At 43.6% G+C, this 19,841-nt stretch overlaps 1 protein-coding gene across 5 annotated transcripts in view; it reads right to left on the bottom strand.

The window, feature by feature from the left end:
- Positions 1-608: 608 nt before the first annotated feature.
- Positions 609-19,841, bottom strand: part of LOC126385040 (ubiquitin carboxyl-terminal hydrolase 15-like) — a 29,729-nt gene continuing 10,496 nt past the window's right edge. For 3 of the 5 annotated variants that reach the window (XM_050036543.1, XM_050036545.1, XM_050036544.1), the window contains 15 exons: positions 15,812-15,959; positions 15,287-15,460; positions 12,905-13,063; positions 12,584-12,808; positions 12,413-12,496; positions 12,047-12,141; positions 11,491-11,679; positions 11,148-11,266; positions 9,598-9,879; positions 9,442-9,512; positions 8,673-8,788; positions 8,404-8,553; positions 7,962-8,065; positions 6,069-6,157; positions 609-3,265 (listed from right to left, as the gene is read on the bottom strand). In XM_050036543.1, coding sequence (XP_049892500.1) covers positions 2,909-3,265; positions 6,069-6,157; positions 7,962-8,065; positions 8,404-8,553; positions 8,673-8,788; positions 9,442-9,512; positions 9,598-9,879; positions 11,148-11,266; positions 11,491-11,679; positions 12,047-12,141; positions 12,413-12,496; positions 12,584-12,808; positions 12,905-13,063; positions 15,287-15,460; positions 15,812-15,959 — 2,362 coding nt within the window. In that variant the 3' untranslated portion in view covers positions 609-2,908. Of the gene's footprint in view, positions 3,266-6,068; positions 6,158-7,961; positions 8,066-8,403; positions 8,554-8,672; positions 8,789-9,441; positions 9,513-9,597; positions 9,880-11,147; positions 11,267-11,490; positions 11,680-12,046; positions 12,142-12,412; positions 12,497-12,583; positions 12,809-12,904; positions 13,064-15,286; positions 15,461-15,811; positions 15,960-16,312; positions 17,050-19,841 lie in introns of those variants that run through there. The other 2 variants (XM_050036546.1, XM_050036547.1) reach the window with 2 other exon arrangements.

Below are 19,841 nucleotides of genomic sequence, written 5' to 3'. Positions count from 1 at the left end.
CACAGGCGGTCCTTCTCCTCCTCCCTCTCATTGGTCAGGAGGATGAGCCTCTGCTCTGGGGAACCTCCCAGCTGTGAGCGGGCAGAGAACCCGTCGGAACCCGGAGAGAACACCGTGTTCCTCTCCTCTCTCAGATCAGCTTGCAGCTGCTGCACATGCTGGAGCACACAGTGGAAAATAAAATGGATGGCTTATATTTTAATTCCTACAGAAGAGAAACAAATCAACAACGCAGACATGATGCAGACATGTTTAATGTAAGATACTGCGAGAATTCTTACTGCTGGGAGCAAGATCTGCACGTGCTTTAGATGATGATGAAAGAAAATGCATAAGTGGACACCAGGTTCAACTTTCACAGTGTCGTTGCTGTTGAAAATAATTATTACTCTAAAAATGACACATTTTTTGGTATCTTCCTTTAACTCTGATACGGATTAGGGGCAGTTTTTCTGTTCACCAAGTTAAGTAGAGAACAAACACATGCCCCTTTGATAATTTATGAGGAATGCACAATCTAAAACATGAGGGATAATGATGGGAGTCTCCACACCGCAGACAGATGCACTGCAGAGCACAGTGAAGAAAACCAGAGCAGGACCCGCAGGAAGCTTTACACAACTTTATTGAAGATTGTGTATAAATACACATGCACATTTCAAATGTAAACCCAAGTGAACTCAAGTGCAGCCAAACCTGGAAACCCCCGTTATGTCGTCATGCAAGGATGTCTGGATTATTTTTACAAAAAAAAGTCCCAAAACAACAGAACCATCCTTTCTTAAAAATATTCCCTCCCTGACAAGAGCACAGGCAAGACTTTTGCAAACTAGTGTACGTGTGGACTGGAGCCACGTTCGCCCCCGACGCTTCACGTCTTGCCGAGGTTTTTAAATATATTGTCTGTTTATTATTAAATGCTTACATATAAATAAATAAACTTTATCAAATGTGCACTCACAGAGTGAACTCTTATGTACAGTATTGTATAAGCCTATAGTAGCAATCACATCTCACTCAGTCGGGATGGGGGGTGAGTCGCCCAAAAAGCGAGGCAGCGGCGGGGCAGTGGCGCCCACACAAGTCGAAGCACAGAGATGCTCATAAAGGCATGGTACACGTCTAATATTCTGAGGCAACAACAGGTACGCTAATGCTGTTTACAATGGAAGAACAGGTAGAAAAAGAAAACATAACACTCCACCATGGAGAATAGTTTTTATCATGAGTTACGTCGATGGAGGAATATCCTGCAACAATCTGCCACAAAATATTTTCACTGTATCATGATCCCAGAAGCTGAACAGCCTTTTAGGCAGACTCACCCCGCAGTTTTCAACTCCCCTCCCCATCCTCAAAGCTCAGGACCACAAAGAAGCATTATTTCCCCCTCTGGAAAGGGACGCATTCAGCAGTACCCATGAATTCATACAGCTATTATCGAAGGCGAAGAACCCGTCACCATCACATTCAACCAAACCGAGAAAGGGAGCCACGGAGGGGAAGAAAAGAAAATCGAAAAGGCATCAACCACATACATCTGGTCAGTGTTCATTCCATTCAGCATACATTCTGGCCCTCTTGTGGGGTTAAAAGAAACGGTTTGAGATGACGTGGCCGGGATGTAACAAGCAGACAGATACGAACATTTGTGGTGGATGAAGGGGAGCAGTGTGAGAGGAGACGGTGGCGATAGTGATGTGCAAAGAAAAGGCGACCGGTCTGAGATTAAGAGTTAAGGCCAAGGTGATCCGAACACGAGATGATCCATCTGATGTCAGCGAAAATCACCGATGTTCCTAATCTCACAGCGCCTCGAATATGACGAGAGAGAGAGAGAGAGCAGAGCCGTGGTAAAGCTTTAAACACCGCCTGTGAATAACTTAAAGAGGGAGATTTGTGGCGTAGGATCGGAGTCTGCCAGCTAACTTTTACACACACATTTGCTGCAATCCTTGCACATTATGTTAAGACAGAGTGAAACACCGTTTACTGATTTTTGCAGAGAAAATGTGCAAACTTACCCTGCAAAGTTAGCTGGATAACCTCTCAGTCCTGCTTTGTTTTAGGTCTGAGAAATATAAAGAGAGGAGCCCAGAGTCAGACAGCTAAAGCAGGACCTTTAAGGTTCATGCCAATACACTAATTACCTAAAAATGCAGCAGTAGCAGCAGCAGCAGCAGCACAAAGCTAGGACAGTTTGGCTGTTCGACACGACTATGAGCATCGCTTCTCTACGTTAGACTGTACAGGCGTCTCACCACTGGCTTACTAAAGGCAGCTTCCGAAGCTTTTAATGTGAGAAAACCCTCTGAGAGACGTCAATATTAAACAGTTGCAGTATGCCTGGCAATAATACATAAAAAAAGGTGGATGATTGGTGATTGTGCAAGTTCAAAATGTCTCAGCGCATCATGAAAACTCGATATAATTCAGTGTTTAAAATATTTACAAGGTCTAAATGATAATAAAATGATATGCCAACAATGCGTTGCTCTCAAAATATATATAAAAAACAACAAAGTAACACGAAAAGCGAGAGGGCGGTTGAGAGCGCTACAGCGAAGCACTGTGGAGCGTCTGAATCCATCCCCTAGTGTCGTTCGGTGACTCTGAGCAAATCCCAAACGAATGGACGTGGCGACACACACACTTTACACACACACACACACACACACACACACAGTGATCCAACCACAGAGGAGGGCCCTGATTTCTTAGAGTTGCGTACCCCGGCAGCTCCCTGACCTAACAGCCGTCACCCCCGCAGTGGCTCAGCCTGTCGAGGGGCCGAGTCCGAGCCGCTAGGTGAGGCTGGTGGCGCCTGCTGCCATGCTGTGTGTCCATATGGCTTTGGATGGAAAGATCCTAGTCTCTCTCTCTCCATTTAGTTCTGTCCCCGCTCGCCTCAGTTGGTTTTCATGGCGACGTCTCGATTGGGCGCCTGCTCCTCCTCCCCCTCTTCCTCCTCGTCCTCTTCTTCCTCCTCGTCCTCCTCTTCCTGCTCGTTGTCATTCTTCCTGCGCCGGTTCTCGTTCAGGTCCTCCTCGTCACTCTGAGTAGCGGTGGCGGCACCGGCGGCGGACGAGGCGCCCTGAGCGGAGGAGGCGGGCTTTCTTTCCTGTCTCTCATCGCAGTCGTTCTCCTCGTCTTCTCCTTCCTCCTCCTCCTCGTCCTCCTCCTCTTCCTCGCGGTCCAGAGCGAAGTAGCCGGTGCCTTTCACGGTGTCCTGGCGCTGGTAGAACAGCACGTAGCCGGCTTTAGACTGAAAGAGAGACGACAATGAACAAAGTTACTCGGCTACAGGAAACGACTCACTGCTGTGGCTTTGTTTTTATGTAGAATTTCCTTTTTAACCTGCGTCAACACTTTCAAACATTAGAACTTCTAATAACATGACCATGCAATTTTGAAATCCTTTGATAATGAGTCAACAGGATGCTGCGTTAATTACAATCTACCCCAAGGACTTTGTGTTTGAGAACGCTTTTTTCCCCCAGACAAACCTACTGTAGGAGCTCCTTCTAAATTCTAACTGCTTAATCTGTCCGTCTATGAAAAGTTAAATTATTCTGCTGGTGATTCTTTATTCTTTATACTGTCAATAATTCTCATGAAAAGATCAAAACTAACAAAAAGCTTGATAATAAACAGTTATGTGCCTTACAGCTCCATTGTTGTCCAAAAACTATTCAAACACATCAGTGACACACACTGTTTTACTGGGTAACTTCTTCCTTCATCGTCAACACACACACACACTGTATTTATTTTATGTCAGTCACACAAACACTGTCCTGCTGCTGTAAATATTTACTCCAGCACCAAATGTGTGTTATTGCATCATAAAAAAGTCTCCAACAAACGCATTTTTCCTCCTGTTCAAGTACGAAAAACTACACCACCCATGTGTTTTAGGAAAAAACTACAAATACCGCCTTGCAGTTGTATACTTCGTGCACTGGTCAAGTTGCAGTTACAGTTTACATTCATGACTGTGAAAACATGGGTGCTTCACACACATCTTCCCTCCCGGCAGCACAGAAGATCTATCCAATCAGCACAGTTTGGACACCCAAGATTAGAGTCACCAAGTCAGTATCTGACCAATTGCGTCCCATATGATGTGAGTTATGACCAGAAAACTGTTTTTACAGAACATTGTGATGTCACTGTGAAGCTTTTGAATATAAAATGTCATCTCTTCATCATTTTATCCTGTTAAATATTTCTGTGCAATTTTGTTGTAATTTGTGAATGAATTCTAGTTGTCTGGGCAAAAACATGTCTTGTGAGGTCACAGTGATCTTGACCTTCGACCACAAAATTCTAATCAGTTCATTGTTGAGTCCAAGTGGACGTTTGTGCCACATTTGAAGAAGTTCCCGCAAGGTGTTCTTGACATACTGTGTTCACAAGAATGAGATGAACACTAGGTCACAGTGACCTTAACTTTTGACCACCAAGATGTTATCAGTTTATCCTTAAGTCAAACTGGACAGTTGTGCCAAATTTCAAAACAATTCCCTCAAGGCGTTCTTGAGATATCATATTCATGAGAATGGGACAGACGGACAACCCCAAAAAACATAATACCTTCGGCCACAGCAATCACCAGCATGGAGGCATAAAAAATAATGAAAGAATATAATCATGAACTGTTCATGAAGATTTCCGTCTTATGTGGTAAATAACAACAAACTGAGAGCCACAAACACGCTGGGAAGGTCATAAAGTATAAGAATATAGAATTGCACACTTTTTCTTTTTCCTTTAGTAGGTACTGCAGCTGCCCTTACAAACAACGTACTGTTGCATCCAGTGTGCACACAGTCAGAACACACTACTTCTAGCACCCTGAACCTTGACCCTTGTTTATATATCTGCTACCTTGAAGAAAAAACAGAATGCCGGCCCATTCGCTGAGTTCACCAGAGATAAAGGTCAACCTGGAGAGCTCTTCTGTTGTCACTTTGCACTATATATTGTTTAAAGTTTAAATAATAACCGTACACATTGCAGATTCTCACACATTATATTAACAACAGTAAATATAATAGTGCTGTTGTCGGGAATCTCTATGATCATTTTGTTGACTTAAAAAAATAATATTTATATTTATACTATTAGTATTCAACTGGTGCTTGCGGCTGAGTCGATGTGACATATTGTCCACTGCGCAGAGGCTTGTGGGTCAGAGTTGCCAGGAAAGCATGTTGGTTTGCATACGACAAAAATCCACCAGATGCAGCAGAACATTCTGGCGTTTTTGGCACACTGCAGCTGACAGACTAAGCTATGTATTGGGACATAGTGCATCTTTTTCTGGCATACTAAACAGTATTGTAGTATGGGTATTGGAATGCACAGATGGTGAGTTTTGTTTTTTCATTGAAATTGTTATTTTTCACAATAACAAATATAATATCACTTGCCTTACCTTTAAAATTGATGATGACCAGAGTACATACAATGATTTCAGTAACACACAACTCAACAGTTGTTATTTATACCCTAATTCTGCATTCTAACTTTTATATATTTTTTTCTCAATGGTTTCATGGACTCCTTTTTTGTCATTGAGAGCACTGTGCTGTGTGAACCTGACAAACTAATCTGCTTAGTAGCTGTACGTCTCGTGGAATCGTCAGTGTGTAGTGATGTGTTAAAGCCTTTTCAGATTTTCTCAGCTCTCCCCACTGTCACACATCTTAATGAGACTCTGCATTGTTTGAGTGTGGGCTCTCTTGTTTGAATCACTGAGTTGTTTTTATGTGCCAATTACTGTATATCAAGAACTGTCCGAGAGCAATAACAGCAACAAAATACCCACAACCCCACATTAAAAAAAAGGAGTCCTCAGATTCTTACTAGTTTCTTTTGGGAGTATCAGCGCAGTTGGGTGTCTTTGAGAAATCAGCAATGTAATAATTAATCCCAATTAGTGACAACATTAGAAGTGCATTACTTTGATGAAATGACTCGTTCTAGTTTGTGTCCAGCAAAACTGTCTTTGATGAATATACAGTAGGACTGTTGGCCCCCCTTTTCCAAACGAGGACACTCACCACTATTTGATCTTCGTTGGCAGGAGACACGCTGCTGTCGTCGAAGTTGTACCACTTCCCGTCGTCTTTGTTCTTGGCGTATGCCGTGTCTGAGCAGGGCGAGATTAAGAGACAGGGATATGGTGTTACACAGGTTTACATGTGCACCGCTCTGTACTCGTGCTGTTTGTATTATAAAACACTGTGATATGTGCACGGTGTTATGTCGTGCTTAGTTTTTATTTCAATTCAGTGTATTTTGGTCACTGTGTCTTCATTCATTTCTCTGCATTTTGTTTCAGAGCTTAGGGGCTGTCCACACCAATAACGATAACTATAATGATAATAACTATGACAATAACGATGTGAGCATCCACCATGATGAATGATAATGCTCTGTAAACTGCGCTCTGTGTCGGCAGCTTAGGAAAATTGATACTGATGACCTGTTACAGCTTTAGGGTTGGGCAGAAAAACAAAAAGAAATCCAGACGGATATGGGTGCACAAAATTCTTCAAAGACTAGAGCAATTTAAGAGCTGTCGTCTTTTAAAGACAAATTCTATTCATACTTTTGTATGAGTCAACATTTGGATGGTATCCTAGCGATCGCCACATGTCTCAGGTAAAGTTACGTGTTTTTTTTATGAGTAATTTGCAACTTAATATTAAGTTATATAAGTGTTTATTAATCTGAGAGATTAGAGTTGACCAGAGCTATTCAATTTTATATTCACTGGGGCTGGATTATAAAACCAGGAAGACATTTTAAGCATCACTGAAAGCTTTGTGTTTAGCTTTTGGTAATGACAATTTTTCAAACAAATGCAAATGAATGTCATTTAAAAAAAAAAGAAAAAAAAAAGCAATGTTTATCGTTTCACTCTTGAAATAAAGAAAGTGACAGTCAAATATCTGCCCCAGGCACATCACCAGAAACAGAATTAAAAGAAGAGTTATAAATGCTATAAATACACCGAACCATAACAAGTAGCAATTACATTATCCAATAACACTACACACACCCCTCACTCCAAGGCATTTTCCATCGAGGTCAAGGAAAGTGTTTAGGAAAAGACACGGGACGAATTCTTTAACTATTCAACCGCAGTTCAGATGTTGTGAAAAGCGTGGTCGGAACTGCGTCATATGAGAACTAGTGCTCATGGGTAACTCAACAGAGATGAGACAGAAGTGAGATGGTTCAAATGTTAGCTACTTCAGGACACTGCATGAAGTTCACATACTGGCACATCGCATGTATGAATGCTGGGCCAATCGGAGGTTGCTTCTGGGTCAGATGTACCCATGTGCTGCCAATTTAAAAGGCATGGTATAGACCATCTAAGAAGTGTTTCTTAAATGCCATCAATTAGCTTACATAACATACCGGTAGGTATGCTGCAGTTAGTAACCAATATTTTAGCATTCCTGTAACATTATTTTGTAGAAAAATGTCCCCGAAATCAAAAAAAATTGATGGCACAATGTCATCTGGCATGTTTATCATGATGCCCTGTAAATTGCAACAGATTTGACAGGCTGTCAGTGTTTCTGTCGTTCATCAAATTGCTCTGAAAGTGATCCTTACGCCATCGTTCGCCACTGTCTTTGTCGTTATAGCTGTGGTGTGGACTCTGCCATCCAGCTGAGTTAGAGGAACCATTTTTAAAACGACATTTATGTTCATTGTTACTGCTTTCATTCTTGGTGTGGATAGCCCTTCACCTACAGTATCGCAGTCATGACTGATGTCTACATCAATCGTGTTAGCCCGCTGCAATCACTATAAAATATAAATATATACATATATACTTGATTATGCTGCAAAGTGTCGCTGCATCAAGTGACACGTAGCTGTAATAAAATGGAGGAAGATGAACATCGCCCAGTGATGTGTGTTGTGAATCTTACAGTGGCCTCCACCCATTCCGCCGTAGTGGTTGGACACAGCAATGAGGTCATAGCGACAGGGCCCCGCGTTGGGGTTGATCAGGAACTCAGACATGTCCAGGTCTCTGCAGGAAACACATCATATAAACACACATTATATAGTGGACTATGAGCTGCCATGTGCCATGTAATGACACACTAAACACGGGCAGAAAGAAATCCTTCTTCAAATGAAGTAAGCCACGACATGTGTTTGTAATTAAAGCCTTAATGTGTAGCAGGGTATTCATCCATATGTAGATACTGTGGGTCTGCATATACTGGATGTGGATGAAGTAACAACAATGGATAAAGTGCTGAAAATGCAGTGTTCTGCTGCAGTGATTTATTGCCCACTCTCTCTCTGTGTGTGTGTGTGTGTGTGTGTGTGTGTGTGTGTGTGTGTGTGTGTGTGTGTGTGTACCTGAGTGGGAAATCAACAAGCGAGTCCAGTTTATCCCTCATGTAACGGCTGTAGGAGAAGCGTTTCAGATGGACCACCAGCACAGGTGGCAGAGACCACAGGTCCAGCTTCTTCGTGGCCTGTTGGTGCTGCTTGCAGTTCGGACAATACCTACGAAACAGGATCTCACGTTAGCGAATGCACATGACCTCACACACGTTGCCGCATTCGGCTGATAGATTGCTTCGCCTCCTGCTTGTAACTTGTTTTGCACGTGCAGCGTTTCTCACCATGGGTCCTCCGCTCCCAGCTTTTCCTTGGTGGTAAAAAGCTCGATGCAGTCCTTCAGCTTGAAGAAAGCTTTCTTCTGAGGCTTGTACTCCATGCTCTCATGCTTTTCAAAGTCCTGCTCTCAGTCACACACACACACACACACAAACATACAGCTGTTACAAAACACGTCTCATCAAATTGTCATGTCTCACTGGACGTGAATTGCGTCCCTGCCCCAAAATAGAACAAAGCAGGGAACACTTTACTTTGAAGTGGCCTTATATGAGTTCTGTGCACTCACAATACTTTTACATCACTTAAAATATGGACTAATAAAGTTCATCAGGCAGTCTCTTGCTAATTCATTTAAATTAAAACCATTTTACAGGGCAGGTTTGGTGCACAGATAAAGAGCAAATATTTAGTTATTAAACTGATGTTATTAAAATCTATGAGTGCAGCATTTTCATTTTAGCCACAAACCGCTTGTTTATATATCCTGTGAGGGGCAAGGTGGAGGTTTAACACCTTTTTTTAAAGGATGCGGTGGCTGCTGCAGGCATTGAATCGGTAACCTTTTGATTACAAAATAGTTGTGCTTGTTACCGGGACTTCCTGCTGCTCCTGTCTGGGTCACATTGTCATATTTTGTAACAGGATGGCAGACTTCATTTGTTCTCGGCCACATGGTATGCATACTAAAAAGTGCACCAGCTGCTCTGGCTGCATCGAAAGTGTAAAAGTTGGATATCTATATCAGAGAGCGTCTCCTGATATTGGCTTTACCTCGATAACCATCTCGTCGAAGTACTTCTTCTTCATCTCTGGTTCCCAGTCCAAGGAGAGATAAGAGCGGTCTGTGAAACAAAAAGTGGACAGAATTAACTCATTTTCCTCCCAAAATGGGTTCTTCGTTTATCCCCTGCTTCACCATGTCCCTACCACTGAGTCGGAGGTGTCCCTCGTCAAAGCGGATCTGCCTGGTGTCCTCCTTGATGAGGGAGAAGTCCGTTTTTCCCATGTTATTGAACTGGAATGTAAAAAGTCTCTTTCTGTTGTGCCCAGCCGTCTGCTGGCCTTTCGTAGAGTTCTGTGGACCGACCACGCCGTTCTCCAGCTCGTTGTCCCCGCCCACTGAGTCCTCTGACTGGCTGTTGTCATTCTCTGAGGGCAGCTCCTGATCTTGACTGGACTCGTCGTCCTGCTCGTCAGTCTCCATCTCACCTGAGGGAGGACAGAGAGCATAATGACTCGAAATAGCAAATGGTATTAGTGGTGTAATGATCCATCGATCAGATCGATTTAAAAAGGTAATACTAAGTGGACTTGCATTTATATTGCATCTGTCTAGTCTTCCAACCACTCAGCGCTTTTTACAACATGCAACATTTCATAAACACACACATTAACAGACTGGCGGCTGAGGCTACACTTCAAGATGCAGTTTGGGGTTCAGTATCTTGCCCAAGGATATTTCAGCATGAGGAGCCAGGGATCAAACTGCCAATCTTTGGATTTGTGGATGACCCGCTCCACCTGCTCCGCCACAGCTGCCCTCAATCAACAACCCAATATCACTGTTGCAAAGTGAAACCACCCATCCATCTCGGCATCTTTAAGATACACCTTTATTTTGATATTCCCATGGCAGGTCTCTGTCACTGTCAAACGGTGATAGTGCCAGGCAGATAAAATGGCAAGCAGCCAAGAAAAAGACGACGAGGATATTTACTCTCCTCTCGGGAATAAATCAGCAAGTGGAAATATTTTGGATTTCAGAAATCAGGCGCTGTTTTAAGATAAGATAAACATGACAAACCTGGTCAGACAGTTCGCTCTGCTAACTTGTTGCTATCGCTACGGCTACATTAGCTGCTCTGATTCAACAATGATAGGCTACAAAAAACACACATGCAGGCTGATATTCAACCGTGCTGTTCTGTAGGGAGATGCAGTGACTTAAACTTGCCATGAGCAAGAAAAAGTATAAATAACACATGTAATTTGTTAAGTTATGAGTAGAGGAAAAGTTCACTAGCTGCTAAGCTAATTTATGTAATGTAAGGAGCTTAAGCTAATAATGGCAACAAGCAAATAACATCGAACTCTGACAGTTATCACTGAGCCGAATTTTAAACTTAAGTTAAATATTCTTGTTGTTAACTCATGTTTTATGTGTGTAAACTTTACTGCACTTAACCGGTTACTATTGTTTACAATGCAAAATTTGCAAATGCAAATAACAAAAAAAGAAACAAAGAAAGTGGTGGAAACCTCTTCTGTGACTGACTGTGTTAAATGCGCATATGATATCGTCTCACATCGAACTTTGTTGTCCAAAGAATCGATGTAAAATCGTATTGTGATGAAACTAGTGACTTACACACCTAAATGTTATGTGGCCGAAACACAGGAAGACATTTGAAAAGGTCAAAACTTTTACAGGTATCTGACTGTAGCCTGTCTGAGTGTTTATGTGTGTGTGCACTCACTCGGCGACCCCTCCTCCAGCAGTCCATTAGTGGCGTTACCGTTGACAGTGTGTTGTTTGGATGGGTGTGTCTCTTCACAATCTTCTTCATCCTCCTCTACCGAAGATCGCACAAACCGGCTGCAAACACAAAACCAGTTTCACTTACAGGAACTTTTGATTCTCTTTTTTCAACAATGACAACAAATGACCTCTACAGTTGCTCTAATTGGTTCTTGATTGCCTGCCAAAGTAGCTCGTAGACAGGGCAGATTTATCAGCTGCCATCAAAGGTGACAAGCATCAGGCGAGAATCAATCTCCAACAATGGCTGTACGATCAAACACAGAGACAAATGAAGGTACCAGAGGCGCAGGAGCAGCATGTTGTAGAGTTTGTCTTCACTGAGGGTTCTGGGGACGGCGAGGAGGAAGGGCTGTCCGAACAGCGGCGTGCTGGTGTGGTTGTAGCCCGACTGTTTGTACTTCTCCCTCAGGTGCACAGGGATTACTACGTGGTCCGTGTCCTCCACTCTGTTCACCGCCAACTCGAATCTGCAGAGAGAAGTGTGGTCAGTTTCAAAGTCACACTGGATAAGATCAAGAAAATAAGTCCTTATTCATTCATATTTATGTCCTTGGCAAATAAAGCGATTTAGATTGGTGTACAGCCAACGATTCTATGCTTTAAATATCTGAAGTCTCGAGTACTGTCAGTAGTAAATTCAAAACAGTCTATGGATTTTACGAGGAAGTTTTACAGTAATCAGAAATTAAGCTGCTTTATAGGAAATTACACCCTGCGTTTGGCTAAAATCTGTTTTACAATGTGGCCAGGAACTTAGATTTAGTCAGAACTGAGATAATGCTGTTTCAAACTGTAGATATCAGAGTCTGCCTGTCAGCCAAGTTCCACACTCACACATAGATATCATCTCTCTCCATGATGCTGCTGAGGTTCTCGTTGGTGGCGAAGATCCGGTGGAAACGGTGGTTGTAGATGTCAGTTACAATCATCTGGGGGATAAGAGATAATAGTCAGAAGACTCTTGGAAGCGTCAGGCTGATTAATCTGATGTATGAACCGATTCCTACTGGTATTTATTACACTGATATAGCAGATGTTTGGACAGATGAAGAGAAACAGGATACAACATTTCCCCCACTAGCTGCTGAGGCTGGGTGGTCAGGGAGAGTTTAGAAGGTAACAGACTATTTTGGTCTGCGCTGCCTGAGGAGATGTCAGCATCATTACTGCCTAGAGCAGAGCCGACTGTGATGTTTATACCTTCTCAGCAGGCACTCCAGACAGGTTGGAGAGGGAGGTACACAGGTCAGAGATGTAGCCAACCTTTGGCACTGTCAGCTTGTACTGAAATGGAAACACATCGCATGAGATCATACTGCCAGGGTTCTTCGCATGGTGCGTTCGGGTGCTTTCCCGGGCTCTGCGTGTTACCTGCGTGGGTTTAGCTAGAGGATCCAGTCTGACCAGATAGACCTCCAGTGTCCGCTCCTTCTTCATAGGTAGGGGCAAGGTCAAGTAGCAGAAAGGATCAAAGGTCACGGAGACCTTGGAGCACACAGGACACACCAGGGTGGACTTGAAAAGGCCGTGGAAGATGTCCACGATGATGGAGTCATTTCTCTTGATGTGGTTTTCCCACGCCTCCTCCGCCACCACCTGAGATAAACAGCAAAACATAAACTAGCTATAACAAAAGTCTGTAAAATCTACAAATGGTAAAAATAAACACAAATCTAAATACAAATCTCTCACCTTATCAGGCCTGCCGTTTGCGTCCTTTAGCTGAATGTACGGCTTCTTCCTGATGCGGTTCAAGTCTTCGTGAAGGCCGTCCAGTAGAAAGGCTAGCAGCTCCTGAGAGTCCTGCTGTTGGTAGCCCGAAAACTGTGGGGCGAAGCGGCCCACCTGGGTCTGGAGGGCACAAAAACACACAAAGAAAATAGCATGGGGAAGGGACAAAAACAGGACAGAAAATTAAAAATTAGGACAATTTCTGCCCAGTATTAGAAATTGGTGAAATGACCTATGTCACAAAAATTGCTTTAAATGGCCATTAATTTTAGGGGACCTCTGCGCTTTTACTTTTTTCCTGTCATACATATAATGTTACAATGTCAAATGTTCATATTAAATTGGCAAAATTTTACATAAAGAGATTAACATATGTAAAAGTAATCCCTGTGAGCAAAAACCTCAGGCTTCAGACTGTTCTGAATACTCCGTTTCCTTTTTTTTTTCTCCCTTGGCTTGAAGATGATGTCAGTTTGTAATAAATTATTTTATGTGGTCATCTGCTCCAAGCACAATACTGCAAGTGTTTACATTACACACACTGCAACATATGCTAACATCAGGAAAATATGTAATCTTGGTTCCTCCCCAGTTTCAGATCATCTTCCTGCTGGAACAAGTCCAGTTGTGAAGATTTTGGTTTAGAAACTTTTATTGGCGATTTTTCACTGTAAAAAGTGTAGCTAAATTCTGTTGCAATCATTCCCCTGCTGCAATGAAAGTGAAGAGACACAGGGTCCGCTCCATTTCAGTGCACCAGTGCACCGCTTAACACGAAACAGCAGGGCCCGGAAAGCTGTTGAGATGGACTATAATGTGTCGGCCAGCAGCCACAACCAGCTGCAGTGCAAACAAAAATGTCCGCTTACAAGACCAAAGCAATGGTTGCTTTACTAGTTGACAAATAATTGTCTCCATTAACAGAAATGTTTAATCTTCTTGACTTGTTTGTGTTTGTATGAGCCCTGAGGTCATGGTTATGTATACGGCGCTCTTGTTTGCTTAAATTTTGCGGCAGATCCAGTGCATCTGTCGGGTACGATACCCATCAAATGATGTGCCGACTCCACCTATTTGGCGCACCGAAGGCGTGCCAATGGTGCAGAGCCTCAGAGATATGGAAGCCCCAGAAACACTGACCAATCAGAGCAGACTGGAATTTTGCAGAAGGGGCCTTAAGGACAAAGGCACTAAAATGGAGTGTTTAAAGCCCTGTCTACGCAGAGATCGTGCTGTAGGGCTAAGACGAAGTCCCTTCTTCATGCCGCCTTTGCATTTTTACACAGAACCAAAAGACAGCGGCATCATTCCGCTCCTGTGTGTAATCTTAGACTGCATCCCTGCACTGCAGAAACAAAAGAGGCTTGACATGTAAGACAACTGTGTCGGCCTCTAGTGTGACATATAAGACAAGCGTGGGCAGCGTGTTATAAACAATAACAATGACATAACATGTCAATAATAATCATTTACCACCTCCGTTATATGGCAGCTGATCTCATTCTCAGCTCAGAGAATAAGGAGCTCCTGGACCTTATTTTTTTCCCAATATGAAGACATTTTTGGGCATTGTTCAGCTTTGAGTTAGCCGCTAACTGCTATGAACTACTTTTTAAAATCACCCCCAGTGGGTCACACACATAACATGTTGTCAAAACGGCACACCCGTGGTACCCATGATCCTGTCCTGCTGGCTGCTCCATTTATAAAGACATAATTTCAGCACTATTACACTATTACAATCTCCATTCTCAGCTCAGGGGCCGGACAACTCCGTCCCCCAAGTCCACAACCATATCCAGCACAGACACTGTGAGGGAAATAAAGTGTTTTTTGACCATTAAAGCATGTGAACATGTTGTAGTAGAAATCCAAAATACAGGTGTGAACCTGAAAATGAGCATAATAGGTCCCCTTTAAGACTTCAACACCCAGACACTTATTGATTTAGTCCCCACAGTTCTAAGCACACCTGCACCAAACTACTGATCGTGTCCATTTCCAAATTGTTAAATTTTTCATTTGAGGATTCAAACTGGTGATAACTGCACCCTTCACTCAGGCTGTTATACTGGTGTTTTAGGCCATTCTTGGTCTGCTCCTTCCCTACATGTGTGCTTCAATCTTTCAGAGAAGTAATGATAGTACGGTTTGTGCTCCAAAGACTAGATATTGCTTCGTGCTCCAATTGCCTTACTGTGTGTGACACGAGGATAGTTCTTTTACAGATCCTCATTCCAAAAAAATCTTTAAACAGTGCACTGTTTTGGTAGCAAACCCAACATACAAAAGTGCTTAGATGATTTTACAATCTTTCCTGCTAAAGTTTTCCCAGGTAGTCACCTTGAAAGGCCTTGGGGTGACGTAGCTGTATTTGCCCGACCACAGCTGCTTGATAAGCTCGGCGTAGGCTCTGGCAATCTCCCCCTTCATGCCCAGCGGGTTGTCTTCATTCAGCTCGTCCGTGTACTTGTCTTTGAGGAAATACTCCGTCAGTGGAGGGATATTGCTTAAACACTGAGGGGGCGCAAAAGCAAGAGAGGACAATAGTCAGAGAAGGATGGATTTAGGCTCTTCACAAGATCTGCATTTCAAACTTTCATGCCTTGGCTGTCATTTCTTCCAAATAGCTGTTATAATAAGAACGTATCCAGATTGGTGATACATTGAAGAAAATAGACCACGCAAAGTCTCAAAGTATGGGCCAATGCAAGCCTTCAGTACAGCTTCAATACTCCTTGGCATAAATAAATTAATATTGATTCTTCTATACTTCATGAACAAACTTTTAAGTAGACATGGAAAGCATATTAATAACTTTCCATAGTTTCCTAGACTGTGTAGAGTTCCCTGAAGGCATGCCCTTACCTGCACAGCAGAGTTCATGAAGCAGGTATTGCCCAGGTTGGAGAGCCCACAGAGGCCCGAGCGCTCGCTCTGCCTGCCCTGGTCTGAGTAGTCATAGCTGTTGCTGTAGGGGTGGTAGGACGGTAGACTATAGCTCGAATTCTTCACACTGTGCAATAAACAGAAAAGTACAAACCGGCAGGTTATACAGGGTTGGACGGCGTTTGCCAAACTACCACAAGCACAGAAAAGGTCACGAACATCCTATTGTGCCAATAAATGTAATACTGCTACATCTTTGTTAATTCTAACGAGTACACTGTTTGTATCAAGATATATCTGTTAATACACACAACAATACATTAAAAATACCCGCAGCTTCAGTTTACACTATTTCCTCTTCAAACAAAGACCAAACTACAATGTAAACCTATGAACCACCCCAAAAAGACACTCTCAGGCTTCCTTAACAATCAGAGAGAGCTTAAAGCTAGGCCTCTCTAACTGCAGCAATCAGCAGACCTCGGAGAGGGCTGCAGGGCAGTGTTGGTCGTTTCTGGCTCCCACTGGTCAAGGGAAACAGCTGTGATGGCGGTGGAGGCACTGGCCTCGCAGTTCAGTACGCGGTGGTCCACCCTCCTGCTATCCAGCTCCACCGCCTCGGGCCTCAGGCACCACCAGCAACACAGGAGCATGACATCTCAGCCCCGCCCCGGCCCATGCCGGCCCGCATGTCCGCGCGAAACTGAACCACCGGCAGCCTGGATGGGGTTTCGGTGGGGTTCGGTTGAGGTCCGGCGCATGCAAAGCCTTGTTCTCAGAGGCCCGGGACAGAAAGTCCAGCTCCAGTCTCCACAGTCCAGATGTCAACTCAGCTCAAGCCAGTGCAGGTCCAGCAGCTGTTTATTTGGATACCATCCGAACCAAGTTCAGGCCTGAATTTGACTTCCAAGTCCAGCACAGGCCACAGTATGTATTACTACACAAAAACACACACTCTTCCTCTTTCTTGGAGCTAACTAAGCAGCTCCCCTCCTCTCTTCTCCCCCCTTCTTCTCTTTCGAGCTCGACCGCCTGTCATCTTGTTATCCTCTCTGCCTCAGATCCCTTCCCCCTGTCCTGTGCTGTCCTGTCCTGTCCTCTGGTCTTCTGCTCCTCCCTCTGGCCTGCCTGCTGCTCTCTGCCGCTCTACGGCTACCAGCAGATATTTATAGCAGCATCAGCAGCAGCAAGGATGCTCAAGACTACTGCTACCGAAGCTAGAGGTGCACAGAGAGAGAGAGAGAGAGAGAGAGAGAGAGAGAGAGAGAGAGAGAGAGAGNCACTGCATCCAGCTGAGGCTGCAGTATTCACAGGCCTGTCTCTCTTAGTATCTCTCTACCCCCCCTCTCTCTCTAACGCACATAAACACACATTAACACAAACACTCATGCCGACACACCATTTATCCCCTTTTCTTACACTCCTGCACACATTATATCACGTTCTCTCTTGCCTCGGCACACTAACACACAAACTGTGCTCTCACCCCCCCCCCCCCCCCCCTGTTAAATAACACCCCATGACATTGTTAGCACCCTTCAAACACACACTTTGACACTCCCTCTTTCAGCCTCTTTAAAATGCCACGGCTGTCTGTAAGAGAGCTTTTAAAAGGGGAGGGTCTAAATAAATAAACTGAGAAAAAAAACGGCTGGTTTCATCACAGGGGCCAGCGCGCGTGTGTGTGTGTGCAGGGAGGCGATGAGGGGAACAGGAGCAGATGAAATGTATTCTGAAGGTCACTTAGACTGCAGAACGTGTGCATCGCAATGAGCTCGGGGGAGAGGAGAGGTACAGAGACCCAGAGACCGGAGGAGAGAGAGCGAGAGAAGTGGCTGCCAAAATCAGGGGACACCGCCTCGCAAGACGGCAAAACTTACTGCTGTTACAGAGCATCGCTGCTGAGGCTGAACCGACCGGGGCCAAAACCGCAAAATCAAAAAGACAAGTGTTATGTAATGCGGGAACACTTCATATGAAAAAAAAAATAAGAGGCCCCATGCATAATTCAGAGGAAACGACAGCTCTGGCACTACAGTGAATCAGGGACAGGGGAGCTGCTGGGACTGAAGATCCAATTTCCCCAAGTCACCCACTCTGTGCATTTCCACAATCCACCAGCACTGTGCAGGGAAAAGATGCCACTGCTATCAAACGATATAAAGCAGAGCTATGAAATGATGTGTAACTACGCTCCCAAAATGGAAGTACAAGGTAGAGTACTGAAAAATAGTTAGAGAGGTTTTCTTTTCAGCTGGTGAGTGGAGGAAGGACAAGCTCAGTTCACCTCCTTCTTTATCAATATTGATTTTCGAGGGTGGCCGAGCTTGTGGCTATTATTTTCTGCATTCCAACAGTATCGAAAAGAATACAATGCAGAGCGTCTTTATCTATAACGCACAGACACACACACACAAACACGCACGCACGCACGCACACACGCACAGACACACTCCAGCATGCAGTAAATCACACACAGAAGGTGGAAGGAGGGGACAGTAAAGTCTACTAAGACAGCAGAGGCGAAAGCTCCACCCACAGTCGAGCAGTGCTCTCTAGCAGAGGGCTGACAGAGCCTCTGGGTCCCAGTGCTTTAGCAGCAAGTCTTAATCTAGGCTTCAGTGGCATTTTTGGGAAACAGAAAGTGAAAGGAAAAAAATGAGCTGCACTTCATTTCTGGCATAGCAAGAAATCTAGACGGACTGACTGATATCTGAGATGTTCCTGTGATCTAACCACATGGTCTGCTTCTTGTGTTAACATGGTTATGAACACTAAAGCTTCAGAAGATGTGGGCTGGCACTTGAGCTGCATGATTAGGTATATACTGTGATTTTATTTTGAGGGATTCTCAATAACATAGTTTATTTGTTCTCCTGATATTGTACATCAGCTTCCATTGCATGCAGTTACATGCTTACGGAAGCCTGTTTATGCCAATGTAGTGAGAAGAAAATCCTGCGAGTCATTATAAAATAATGACTTATTTGTCTTAAAATAATGGGAAACGCTCTCAAAATAAAGACTTGATATCATTTGTCATCATTTTGACATACTAAGTTTTATTTTTAAGCAAATTTCTTACTAAGTCATTTTTTGAGAGAGTTTCCAAACAATTTTGAGATACAAACTCATTACTGTGAGATAGTAACTACTTCATCTCAAAAGGTTTCCCATTATAATGACTTACAATATCTTTTTCCCCATCACACTGCTGGAAATGCGCTCCACACATACCAAACTGACTCAGGAAGCCCAAAGTTCTAAAGCGAGCTTTAACAACCGATGAAAGTGTAGCACGCATAGTAAAACCGAAACGAGTGTAAAGATGGAGATATGAGCAGTAAAATCTTATGGAGGCCATCTTTGAAAAATGACCGAAATAAAAACTTGAAGAGATATATTGATTTTAAAGTTAACCAGCAGTGGCACAAGTTCTGTGCCAAGTCCGTCGCAGGCTTGTAGATATTTAATCATTTTCAAGTTGTAATTACGTACACAATAAGAGTCAGGGCTGCACTATATCATTTTTTATCATCTTTGCAATGGCAGCTTGCTCAATAAACACAAAAGACTGCGATATTGCACTTTGAAAATGGTACCAATGTATTAAATTACTGTCTACAGGCGCTACTTCGTCTGATATGCGCCATGCTGTTAACTCACTGGCCAGACAGACCCCTCGCTGTTAGGCATCGTCTGATTGTCAGAATTTGGACAGGTGCGAAGGAGGTTCATTAGACTAGTGCTGGCATATTATCTTGCATGGTTAAAGCAGGAAAGTGTGACGAGATGGGTGCAGATGAAAGTGCGAATACCAAAGAGAAGCTGCACACCAGGCATCTGGCAACATATTGAACACAGGAGAGATGATGTGCCAAAAGCACATGTACTCTGCAAGTCTGAGTCTCGAGAACTGAGCACACTTTAATAACTCTTTATGTATCTCAAATATTCAACGTTATCGCATGTCTTCTTCATATCCTGCAGCCCTAACAAGGCCGCGTTC

Source organism: Epinephelus moara, chromosome 23, assembly GCF_006386435.1.
Source record: "Epinephelus moara isolate mb chromosome 23, YSFRI_EMoa_1.0, whole genome shotgun sequence".
Lineage (NCBI taxonomy): Eukaryota > Metazoa > Chordata > Actinopteri > Perciformes > Serranidae > Epinephelus > Epinephelus moara.
Note: the sequence above shows the minus strand (reverse complement) of the source record. Positions and strands in the feature narration are given on the sequence as shown.